Source organism: Seriola lalandi, unplaced genomic scaffold (assembly GCF_002814215.2).
Source record: "Seriola lalandi dorsalis isolate HSWRI2012SDOR001 ecotype SW California unplaced genomic scaffold, Sedor1 jcf7180002054762, whole genome shotgun sequence".
Classification (NCBI taxonomy): Eukaryota; Metazoa; Chordata; class Actinopteri; order Carangiformes; family Carangidae; genus Seriola; species Seriola lalandi.
In genome coordinates, this window is record NW_019525315.1 from 286214 (window position 1) to 298933 (window position 12720).

At 37.7% G+C, this 12720-nt stretch overlaps 2 protein-coding genes across 2 annotated transcripts in view; one reads left to right on the top strand and one right to left on the bottom strand.

Moving 5' to 3' along the window:
* LOC111668805 (retinoic acid receptor RXR-beta-A-like) overlaps positions 1–4131 on the bottom strand; it is an 8124-nt gene extending 3993 nt beyond the window's left edge. The window contains exons 1-5 of the mRNA XM_087178952.1: positions 3974–4131; positions 2464–2657; positions 2001–2154; positions 1554–1733; positions 1110–1181 (exon numbers count right to left, since the gene is read on the bottom strand). Coding sequence (XP_087035078.1) covers positions 1110–1181; positions 1554–1733; positions 2001–2154; positions 2464–2604 — 547 coding nt within the window. The 5' untranslated portion in view covers positions 2605–2657; positions 3974–4131. The remainder of the gene's footprint in view (positions 1–1109; positions 1182–1553; positions 1734–2000; positions 2155–2463; positions 2658–3973) is intronic.
* A 1352-nt stretch (positions 4132–5483) lies between these two features.
* LOC111668808 (uncharacterized) lies at positions 5484–8845 on the top strand. Its single transcript, XM_023424944.2, has 5 exons — positions 5484–5699; positions 5910–6266; positions 6364–6702; positions 6849–7262; positions 7370–8845. The coding sequence occupies exons 1-5, from the start codon at positions 5630–5632 to the stop codon at positions 7729–7731; spliced, it is 1542 nt and encodes a 513-aa protein (XP_023280712.1). The 5' UTR covers positions 5484–5629; the 3' UTR covers positions 7732–8845.
* The last annotated feature ends 3875 nt before the right edge of the window (positions 8846–12720 follow it).

Below are 12720 nucleotides of genomic sequence, written 5' to 3' on the forward strand. Positions count from 1 at the left end.
ACGTAAGGAAACAGCGATGGTGGGAGAAAAGGAATGAGATGATGGCTAACACTGAATAATGACAAGACTCTGTTGCATTGAGAAAGTCCTGTTTCCAATTCAGTGCTGTCTTCAAAAAATGGAATCATGTCAGGAACAGCAAAAATGAATTTCGAAAGCACTGTAGTCTACTCAGAATTCTGTTAACTCTAACTGGCAATTTCTACTGTACATTCCTGAAGATTTGATTTTAATTCAGGGTGTTAAGAAACTTACTTTAAAATGTTTCTCAATGCATTGTCGAAAATAGCAATTTTGGATTTCCAACTTTTTCTACTGTGCACTCTACATAATTAGTATCCATCATGACAAAAGTCTGATGAATTTACTTCCATTATCAACAGAAGTACAGTAACTGGAAGGTTGGAGTTACATGCAAGACTTTGTTAACAACATGCCCTCCCTTGATTTAGCTTACATGCATTAGCTTTATGTTTTACAAAAGAATACTAAATTGTTAAAGACAGAATAACGATGCATCTAAAAATCTATCATTTTTCCCACCCCTACTAAAATGGCAGCATTATTCCAGAGTGGTGCTGTCTTAACAAACACAAAGCACCTTGAGGACCACTGAAGAGCCAAGCGACTAGTATGTGAAGTTCATTAAAACTAAACAGTGGTGAAAAATCGAGCCTGTGTTGTCAACAGCAACCCAAAAGGACACTGATCTCAAACTGATCTACCCATCTCACTGGGAAATCAGACACTCTGACAAAAGTGCAGCCATAAGAAACTGACATGGGAAGGTGATTTAACTGGTGATGAAACAGAAAGACAAAATCTTCAGCTAAATGAAGGCCTTCACTAGAACATGATCCATTACTTTATATGCTGCTTCAACACCGATCAACTCCATCAGATTTTATACACAGGTACAAAGAACTACGGCTGGCTAACTGCTTATTTTATAAAATTATAAAATCACCACAAGTCAATATACCAAAGCGATCCACGCTCATTCACATTTCTGGGTACACTGTCACCCACAAATCTTCCAGAGAACAAATTTTTCATGCCTAACACATTAGGTCTAATTCTCTAAGTAACATTAAAAATACAGCATCTTTAACATTTTATTGCCATACTCATCCATCCCTCATCCTTTCCATCTTCTTTTATCCACTTTATATGTTTGATCACTATTGAAAGATGGAGAAAGGGTAGAATAGGAGAAAATGAAGGGAAGAGATGGAAAGGGGTTAGTTATATAAACCAGCCCCAATATACCGTACTCTACCCTTTAACACATCTAATCAAGCATCCACCCTCACCTATACCAGAAAACTGAACTCATCAACAAATAATCAATTTAGTTGCGCTTCCTTTAGAATAATTAATTGTTCTAGGAAATCTAATTGCCTGCCAATATTTAAATCATTGTAGAAATCGCAGATATATGTCCCCTTTGTGTATATGCATGTAAGACAACTCACAACTAAACGTGTGACTAAACCGTCAATAACCAAAGGTCCTCAGTATGAACCTCTAATACAACCCTGTTTCTTGCATACCTTCCCTCTTCATGCCCATGGCCAGGCACTTCTGATAACGGCAGTACTGGCAGCGATTGCGCTGGCGTTTGTCAACCAGGCACTCTTTGTTATCCCTGCAGGTGTAGCTCAGATCTTTGCGCACAGTTCGTTTGAAGAAACCTTTGCAACCCTCACAGCTATACACTCCATAGTGTTTGCCTGTAAATTGCAGAAGTAAAAAGAAAAAGGTAAAAGTTAGAGGCCAATGAGAAGATCAAACATAGCCAATCCAAGTGAAGGCAACAGTCTGACAAACATTTTTTTATTTTCATTACGAACAGTAACTGACAATTTGTTATACTGTTGAGGAAACGCAGTCAAAAACATCAAACAGTAAAGGATCAACCACACTAAAATTGACATAGAATAAGAGTCTCCAGCTGATGTTTCATTTCTGCTAATCTTGCTCTTATTGCACTCACTCACCAGAAGAGCGGTCTCCACAGATGACACACAGACGTTTCTGAGACAACATTATTCCAGGGCTGTGAGCTGGCATGGGCCTCAGGCCAAATGGAGGTTTGATATCCTCTGAGCTGCTGATCGAGTGCATCCCTGATATGGGTGCTGAGGAGGAGATCTGGATACACAGTGCAACCAAATAAAACATTTAAACACTGTAATGCCATTGGTTAATTATATGCTCAGTTAGTTTGACTATTTAGTCACCTTTTTCAATACTGGTAAAAAAAATAAAAAATTATCTGACATCAGTGTGTCCAGTCGTGTGCATACAACAGTTTCTGCCAACTAATAAAAGTGCTATTAACCACACTATATATTATAAGAAATTGCATTGCAATGTACCTTAAACTAACATATATACTCTCTGCCCCATTTAAACAAATGCCAGTACCCTACAGCTAAAACAGTTTTGGCTTTCATTTACCTGACTGTTGCTGATGGGTCCAAATCCCAGAGAGGGTGAGACCACTGGGGAGTTAAGAGAGGGACTGATAACTGAGAAAGGAGAACCCAAGATGTTGGTGGGGCTGTTGGAAGCTGAACTATTGGGCTGCTGTGAGGACATGGCTAGTAAGCAACCCAGTGGAGAGGATGATGTCCCGTCTGAAGGATATTTATCTGAGGGTGACATAAAAGATAATGATTAGTTGAATGATACCTGTCTTTAACTGTAACTGGCTGTACTTGTACATTGCAAGTAGAACTAAAACAATAACTGATATATGGTCAACTAGTTTGATACTTGATTAATTGTTATTTTTCAACCAGAGCTGCCAATCATTCTCTGGTTCAAGCCTCTCAAATGAGAGGATTTGCTGCTTAATTCAGTTTTACACAATTAAAGATTAAATGTCTTTGAATTCTAGACTGCTGGTCATAAAAATACCTATACATATGACATACCAACTTCCACTTTGAGAAACTAAGGTTGGAAATTTCCACTCTTCTCTAACATTTTATAGACCAATCGAACCACCAAGACAAAAATCTTGAGTTGCAGTGACTGCGACTTTCAAATTTTCGAACAGCTTATGTTAGCAAAGTTTCCTATTAAACTAAAACCCTAAATAAACATGACTCATGCTGTCACACAAATAGAGTGATTAGATGGACGAATGTGATTAGAAACACAGCATTTATAAGCTGAACTGAAGCCCAAAATCAAAATTGTTCTACAACGTTCGCCCTAATCAATTTGGGTAAATGAAAGGGAAAATACACTGAGGGTTAACAACGTTTTGTGTGTTTTGAGTGAGAATCTTTGTTCAAACTGAGCAAACCTTGAAGTACTTTAAAATTAAAATTATATTAGTCGGTATTTTATAATGTTAACTGACTCCTGATGGAATCGCAATAACGTTACACGTTTGCTAAATGTTGCTAACGATACGTAATAACGTTGACATTAACGTTACTCTGTAATGTTGCGGTTAAACAAATGTTAATCACAAACAGATGTACCAGTATCCTTAGCTATTTCTGTGAATTTACACCGGCATTGTATATTATTGGCCAAAACAAATAAATAATGCCCTACGTTTTTGCTTTTGCCGTTTGCTAGCTAGCTAGCTTGCTACAAATCCATAAACGTTCGAAAGACCCTGGCTAGGTAACCTTAGCTAGCATTAGCTGGTTTCCATACGTCTGACTGTTACTGTATTATATAGCGTTTCGTAAAACAAAGATTTAAACAAACCCAGTTAGACTTCAAAATGTGGAGCTTGATAACTCGACAGTGGACGAACCACTTGAATAAATTCGCACAACTAGCGCTATGTTCAGCAGGTAGCCAAGATTAGCTGGTTGGCTGCAGTTACGGCTAACGTAGCTAATATTGCTAACGTTAGCCTAATGTACGCCTCAGGGTGATAATCTGGAGAAGCAGTTATTGACAAAATAACTGATCGAGTCGTTTGAATGTGGGAATTACTTACCAGACACACCTTCGACGCATTGTTGAAAACCACCTCACTGTACTTATTGTAATCAGACAAGCGCCAGACAACAGGCCGACACTCAGATCCAGTTTACTTCAACTTGACGCTGTTGTTGTTTACAGGCCATGGTGGCTCAGTGCCAGCATCCCTCGAGCCAAAATGTCTCATGGGACCACCCATAACAGCACTGTCATATGACACTCCTGCAGTAGATGTTCAGCTCGATGTACTATTTAAACACACCAATTTTTGTTCTCATAATATTCCCAAAGATTAGAGCATTTGCAATAAAACTATATTATACAATTTCTGATTTATTACAAATTTATCATCACACATTGTTCTAAGATTGAGTAAATGAGCCTCCAACAAAGCCTACACATTCACACAGAACATCAAGCTGGTCAATGCCCCAAACACAGTCAAAACGGAATCACTGATGCATTCAAGAGTAAGTAATGGAAAATGACTCACACAACACATTTGCATGTACTCGGACAAACTGAAGGTACCCTACCAGACAATCAAATGTGTATAGTTGATTGTCTGATTATGATGAGGTGTGGTAATCTAAAATTAAAGTGTAATAAAAATGCTATAAATGCTTTGTGATTTTTAGGTGTCCTTATTATGGCACAGTTGATCTAATCTGAACAATTTTTGGACAGCCACACCTACAAAAAGTGGTTGAAGGAGGGGCATACACAGTATTGCACAACATCTTCTTGCTCCAGTTGTTCAGTAATATTTTCCACTATCTAAAATATTTAACACAATGTTCTGTTTTGAAGTTCATCCTCAAGCTCCCTTGTTCTCCAGAGTGGAGACTGAGTTGCACTTGTGTAGGAGTTGTAATTAGTTGCAACACTTTTTTAACCCTAGGATACAGAAGTGACCTGCAATTTCTTTTAAGCTGCATTTACTTTTTTTTTTTCTTTTCACATGGTTAAATTGTTTAAACTACTTATTTGGTCACCAAAGTTAAAAAGCTGTTTCTGAGAAAAACTCTGTATCTGTGTAAACTCACAAAGGAGCTGCCCTAAGTTAGATGCAGCCCCCGAAAACATAACATTTTCCAGTAAACAGGCTCCTCCAGACCCCAAATATCACAATATTGATTTTTCTTTTCTGATTGATTTACCTACTGAGCTGTTTTGAATTCTTAAATATTTGTTACGGTATCTCTGGATGTATCTTCAATATATAGAACAGGGGAGGGAAACATGGGGAAGTGATTTGTATTTTTTACTGTTATCAAAACAAGACTTGCTGTTCTTCATTCTTGAACAACCACACTGGATAAAATGTCAAAGACTAATTTTCATTGTAATCTGCTGACATTGCAAAATGATGTGATCATGGCAGGTGTAGTTGTTCTCATATTATCTCTCTCTCATATGCTCTCATTTCATCTCAACAAACCAGAAAGCCATGCGCTGTGCAAGACAAAAAGAAACTTGAAAGACTGCTTCGTCTATAGTTACTCCTGAAGAGGCGTCTCTTAACAAGCCAGGTGGCATTCTTACTACAAACACTGTGCTGCTCAAAGCTGCTATATGGTACCATTTATTAGGACCAATACCTGGTCACAACAAAACTATAAATTTACCAATAGATCTCTTTTTTTTGTTGCTTTTTGTTTAGCTGTTTCCTATGATCATGACTGAAAACAGATTCATTGTGAAGAAAAGGACTCCAATTCTGTATCTGATTTTTATCTCAGGTATGTTGAATTTTTTTCAACTGTTGTTGGATACTCATAGCTACATGTAGACACCAATCTTTTGAGTATGTGAAGAAAGGTTACTTTTTAGAATATAAAATAATACCACGTTATGGTTAGAGATTATCAATGGATACATGAATACTTTTGCCATTGTTACTGCTGTTATTACACCTGTTGTGACTGAACAGACGATCTGTAATTCCACAGGATTCTTCGCAGTGGGATCTTCAGACTTTCACCTTATTGATATTTCAAACACCTATAAAGAGGCAAAGAGCTATTGCAGGGAGATATACACTGATTTAGCAACAGTTCACAGCACAGCAGATATGAATAATCTGATCAATTTAGTTTCAACAAATAACACTGCCAGAGCCTGGATAGGACTGGAGATTGGAGATGCGTGGATGTGGCACTGGTCTTGGCCTGATCAAAAACTGGATTTTTTAAACTGGAAGGCAGGAGAACCGCGAAAAAAGAATCAAGATGCATGTGCAGCAATGGATCGACGCGGCGAGTGGTTTGAGAGTGACTGTGGAATCAAAAGAGGTTTTGTTTGTCATGGTAAGTAAAATGACAACATTGCTGGAAAAGTTATTTCACACGGCACAGCACCTCACTATACTTATGTAATAAAAATATGAAACTATTGGACTTGCAGGAAATGGTGAAACAAGTGGACACGTTTTTGTTGATGACACCAAATCATGGAGGGACGCTCAGAATCACTGCAGGGGCCTATCGTCTGATCTGGTTAGCATACACTCAGCAGAAGAGAATGAGGCAGTACATAATGTGTCTGTGTCACAAAATGTGTGGATTGGCCTCTTCAAAGATCCCTGGAAGTGGTCGGATGGGAGCAACTCATCATTCCGTTTCTGGAAACCCCGTCAGCCTAACTACCTCGAAGATCAGAAATGTGTTGCAGCTGTATTCAAAGATAAAGGGCAGTGGAATGACCTGAAATGTGGTGGCAAACGCAAATTTGTTTGTCATGGGGGTAAGTCGGTGCTCTTGCGGCAAAGTGATGTTGTAGAATTTGCAGAAAGTTCTATTTTAATGTTTTGTAACCTTATGCATCGGACAACAGAGCTACATCCATCAGTGTCTTCCTCTCAGTGTCTATTTCATTATTGACTCTTACAGAAAGGAAATCAACTTCAACAACCCAGGCGACCTTTACAACAGATCAACTGCCAACAAACATGACAGCTATTCTGAATACGTCATCTCAAGGGATCATAGCAACATTTAATTTCACTGTGGCTGCTTCCAAACAGCCAAACACTACTAATGTTACCACTGAAGTGGAAACAACTGCCACTGAACTAACAACACCAAATACCACAGGTGTTGTATACAGTACCTCAGTCACTGAGCTCAACAATGCCACTGCAGAGATGTCAACTGTGACAGCTACACAGCTACCTCCAGCAACTACTGTGCAAGTAACCACAGATGGTATTTCTGCATTAACAACACTGGTGGGGACTTCAGCCCAGAACACAACGCAGCTTTCAACTCCAATGTCCACTGAAAACACCCAAAGTTTGCCTCTGGGTATGTTTAAAATTGTCATGTGCTTATACTGTATGTTCATTTTAGATAAATTTACATTATACATTATGGATTTCAGTAATTTTCCTCTTTCTGTTTTCTTCCATTAGGAAATCTGATACTGGTCCAGCAAAATATGACATGGATTGAAGCTATGAGTTACTGCAGGGAGCACCATACTGACCTCGTCCATATTTCCTCTAAAGACATTCAAGAGAACGTGGCTGAAAAGACAAAGAACGCCACTTCAACCCATGTTTGGCTCGGCCTACGCTACACCTGTAACTTCAATTTTTGGTTCTGGACTAGTTCGACGACCGGCTGTTACCAGAACTGGGCTCCCGGACAAGGATCTGAAGGGAAATATGACTGTGGTGTTACAGGTGCCATTGAGGCCACTGGGAGGCAGCAGTGGGTAGGCTTGCCTGAGACAGAAAAACTGAATTTCATCTGCTATGCATGTGCTGGATGAGTATTAAGGGCCAGTGACACTTAAGATGACAAAGATGCTGCAGTTTTAATTATGCTGTGTGAAGAAATAACACATTTGTTCTGGCTGTACAACTATTTTTGCAGTTGATGATTTAACTTTCAGAACCATGTGTCTGACAATTGTAACGTTAAGCCAGTGGACCTTGACAAAATGGTTATTTTAATGTTCTCGTATGACGTCATACTTCTACCTTTGTTGAAGTACAGCTGCCTTCTCTATTGTTGAGATTGAATTTCATTAAATATGAGAACCTCATGTGGTGTGTAGGCGTGCACTTTCACAGTCATGGGCAGCACAAGTAATGTGAGAACACTGATCTGTTCTATGCTTTTCACTCGGGGGTTACTATTTGCATGTTGACCCCCTGGGTTGGGCCCCAAGATTGTCTTTTTTAGACCACCAGAGTATGGCCCCGATCCAGACTGCCTGCTGGCCTCACTGACCTGACCTTCACTAGTAGCCACATGGAAGGCAGAGCTCAGACACTCACCTTCCTGTCTGCACCCTTGAGGTACACAGACCATCTGTAACCATGGGTGAATGATACATTTTCAGTGATTAAAATTGTACTTCATCAGTTTCAAATAAATGCATCTGCGAATACACAGTTTTCACTGCTATCAACTGTTAGCTAAATCTGAAGTTGGACCTTCATTTTCCCACTTTTAACAATACAGTACAAAAGTTCTTCCTTTTTTGAAATAATGACTGCAGATACATGTTTGAATGAGCGTTTATTGTCAGTTTGTACATGTTAAAGTTTATGTTCCTTGAGGTGGAAAAAGAAGGAACTGTGAAGAGCAACAACACTGGAAATACGCTGTGTCTAATAGTGTAAGTAATTATAACTGCTGTCAGGTACAACTTTTGATACTGGATGCACACTGGAGTCCTTAAAGTTTAAACTGAAAATAAAATTGTATGTGTCTAAATCCTAACATATACTGATATTCCTGTTTGGAAAGAAGAGACTCTAATATTTTTTCACCACTTTCATTATTATCCAGATGTGAGATATGCTACTTGTGGTAGTTTAATCAATATATGATTATGTGTGCATTATTGAATTAAATAATCCTATATAACTACTGAATACTGGTATGTATAGTTTGTAATCCAGTGCTGCATTCTGATAACTGCTTTTGCATCCACAATGAGGGCCTTGTCACTTTTCAATTACCACGGACCATTACACATGATTGTGTCATAGCTTAGTTTCTCACTGAATAGGCATTGGTCAGTGAGCCTCCCATCAGTTCAATGTTAATGTCCCATTGGGTCCAGTCAGTGGGTCCGTGGACCACCCCCTCACCTCCTTTTCTCACCCTCATCTCCTCTTGTGTGCTGTCCAGCTGGCTCTGACCTCTGACCCGTTCACCCTCACTCCTGACCCCTGGGGGCATTCCCACGCCACACCCTTTTGTGTACACCTCTCCATGGTAACCCAGTGGTCACTGCATCTGCATTTGTAGAGATTATGGTGATAAACATAAATTCACTTTCACTTGGATCAGTGTAATTAAGCCTAATTTTGCCTAATACCAATTCAAGTATGAAGTTTTACAAAAAGGATACCTGTATATTGATTAAAGGTGTGTGAACGATTTTCACCAAATACAAAATAAAAACATGTAATTTACCTTAGGCTATATTTTGGTTCATCATATAGGATATTTATCTCTCTAATACCATACACAATATGTTCACTAAATCAAAAAGATGAATGCAGGAACTAAACAATGCAATTTAAGGTTGCCAACAACTAAACAACTAAAATTAATCCATATTAAGGTCAGCAAACATACTTTTTGGGTTTTAATTCAGAAATTTCTGAAGTTGAAACTTTAAAATCAAGTGCAAATATTTATTTTGACTTCTATCTATTACTTCTCTCTACCTGTCTTACACACTTCTGTCTTTCTCCTCTCTCCTTTTCTTCTCTGAGTCTGCACCCCTCCGTAGATCCCTCCCTTCTTTTCCTTCTGTCACTTTCACACTTAATTGTAGAAAAAGAGATTTTCTCCATTGAGGCTGAGTCTCTTAGGTAACCCCATTCCTGCATGAAATGAGATGGATAGAGGGAAAGACATAGAGAAGGGGACATGGACAGGCAGACTGAACAAGCAGCGGTTGAGGACGGATGCAGAGGAGAGTGGACTTTACAATATTTGAAAAAAGTTAGAATGAAAGAATAAGAATTTAATATTTCATGGTGCTAGTGACACATAATTAATCACTGCTTTACTGGGAATATTATCACTCTGTTACTGATGGTGCATAATGTAAGTATTAATGTAATTAATAGCTTTTTCACTTGTTAGCAAAACTTAATTCATTAATACACTTGTTAATACCTGAGAAGTAAAAGGAATTAGCAGCTGAATAATATGTACATTTTTAAAAAAGCATTTAGTAGTAAAAATGTATAATATCTAGAAGAAACAGTTACTCTTGGATTTTTGAGTGTGTAGCCTGTTTTCTTTTGACAGTTCATCAATGCTTCATTCTCATAACAAACAGTAAATCTTTTAACAAAAGCTTTAAAAAGTTCAGGACATTTTATGATAGATATTTTTGCACTTATTTTGATTATAATTTTATCAAACCATCTATTCACCACAGGATTTACTTCCAGGGCTAGGAGGTGCCACTGATGTTCTTTCCAAGTTTGACAGGGAGTCTGGTGTTGATTGTCCAAACGCAATTCTTGTATTACTTCTCCATACTTAGGAGTTGTGGATGGACATCATGCCCCCGACTCTCATTTCCGTCCTCTTACTTCTTACTGTTGTAATACAGAGATCAACATCTGAAGTAATTAAATGTGATGTAGCTGTGTGCCAAGATGGGAATATATTTCAATTGTTGAAGTTTGACTTTGCAGGGCTGATACTGATAGATAGATAGATAGATAGATAGATAGATAGATAGATAGATAGATAGATAGATAGATAGATAGATAGATAGATAGATAGATAGATAGATAGATAGATAGATGGATAAATACTTTATTTATCCCCTATAGGGGGAATTCATGTGTCCATTAGCTCAGTGTTGATAATAATAAAAACAGTTAATAATGAATAAACAATAATAATTAAATTAGTCCACTGAGTTGTTGTATAGCCTGATAGCAGTGGGAACATGGGAACAAAGGATCTCCTGAACCTCTCTGTTCTGCAGCGCAGTGAGATCAGACGTTTGCTGCTGTAGCTGCTTCTCTGTCCTCCCAGAATGTTGTGGACAGGATGGTTGGTATTATCCAAGATGGCCTACATCTTACTTTGCGTGCATCTCTCCACAATAGTTCTGAGTGAGTCCAAACTAGGAACATTTTCAAATTTAATGCAATTGAAAATTTGTAATTATCAATATATGTGATGTTAGATTCAGGGTTAATTAGGTTTTGGTTAGGTTTCTCAATTTAAAATCTGTCTTCATAATACACATTGAGTTTCCAGACCCTGGACTTGGACTTTTCTCAATTTTCTGTTAATTATATTGACTTGAAGTAACAAGTAAACTGAATATGTGGATTAGTTGCTTATTTAGTTTTCTGGACAGCTAAATGTGAAAAAGTTACATTTCTATCTTGGGGGAGAATACGATTATTAATGGGTGAGGAGATGACATGGCACATGGCCACATGGTATATGGTTGGTGAAGTGAAATGGAGGCTGACAGAGATGTTTCTTCCTTGTGCCAAATTAATCTTTGGACTATATAGGACCATGACTTGCATGGTTTAATTATGTGCATAACTGAGTAAGAGTGATTAAGAATTATGTCATTTTATTATTAATTTTAATAATTTTTTTAAATTGTTATTTGATGTTACTGCCATACATTCTTTTATCAGTCTGAGAGTTCATTTTATACAATTCCACATTTGTTACAAAGATACAGTATGTACTTTTATAATGTATTGCATATGGACAAAGAAGGACTTAGAATTCAAATCTCCACTCACTATTTGAGAAGGGCCCTGCAGGTTGGGAAATGGAGGCAGAATTTCAGAAACTTTATGGATCAGTGCCTCGACCTGAAGCTTTGAGCTGGAATAGACATTGGGGCCTTAAATTCATGGATGTTTGTGCTTACATTTATATAAGAACTATTTGTATAAGTAAGTAAATAGAATATTGCATTAGTTGTCAGTTAAAGCTATTAAAAAAGTTACACTTGGAAGAAGGTTATAATTTTACTACTCTCTTGATTGCATCTTTCATCAAGCTGTTTATTTGGAAAAAATAAAGGTTCTGACATTGTCTCTGTGTTTTTCATTAATCACACTGCTCCATTTTGCCAGATCATAACAGAGTTTGGCAGCTTTTCAAATTCCATTCAGCATACCATCAGTTCACTGATGAATGCACAAATCATAAGGATTGCTTTATAACTTATCTGCAGAGGCCATACGGTTTATATAAGAAGCGTTAAGTGACTATTTATAAGAGTCATTAAAAGACAGTGATTTGCAGAACTGAAGAAATTTGCAGATTTACTTAATTTGAAAAACATTGCTGAATCATTTGTTGTAGAGTGAATAGTTCTCACTCCAACCCATACCCAAAGAGCCAAACCTCGATTTCTTGTAAATCACATGATTTTGGGGAAATCTGGCTGACTTGCAACAACCAATAAGAGGATGGTTACACATTGTGAAACAGAAACAAACACTTTTCATGTTGCAAGCCAAGTAGTGCTTTAAAGTGGACTTTTATACAAACCAAACATGTTATCATCTGAGATGCATCTGTCAGTCCATTACAATCTGTTCTTTATTGTTATATTCTCATATTTTAGATAAATCAGTTTAGATCACCTACTTTAATTTATACAGAAATGTATACACTACTCACCCAAAGAATGTGCTACACATTTGTACACATGCATGTACGCATGGTGTATGTGACAGTATGATGATTTTCTCAGTTTATATGATGGCACATGCTACTTGAGGCTGAG

Excerpts from the sequence above, each read along its gene's own strand:
- LOC111668808 (XM_023424944.2), top strand. The coding sequence starts at position 5,630 with ATGATCATGACTGAAAACAGATTCATTGTGAAGAAAAGGACTCCAATT. Across the intron at positions 5,700-5,909 it reads GTATCTGATTTTTATCTCAG|GATTCTTCGCAGTGGGATCT; the intron begins GTATGTTGAATT and ends GTAATTCCACAG. Across the intron at positions 7,263-7,369 it reads CACCCAAAGTTTGCCTCTGG|GAAATCTGATACTGGTCCAG; the intron begins GTATGTTTAAAA and ends TTCTTCCATTAG.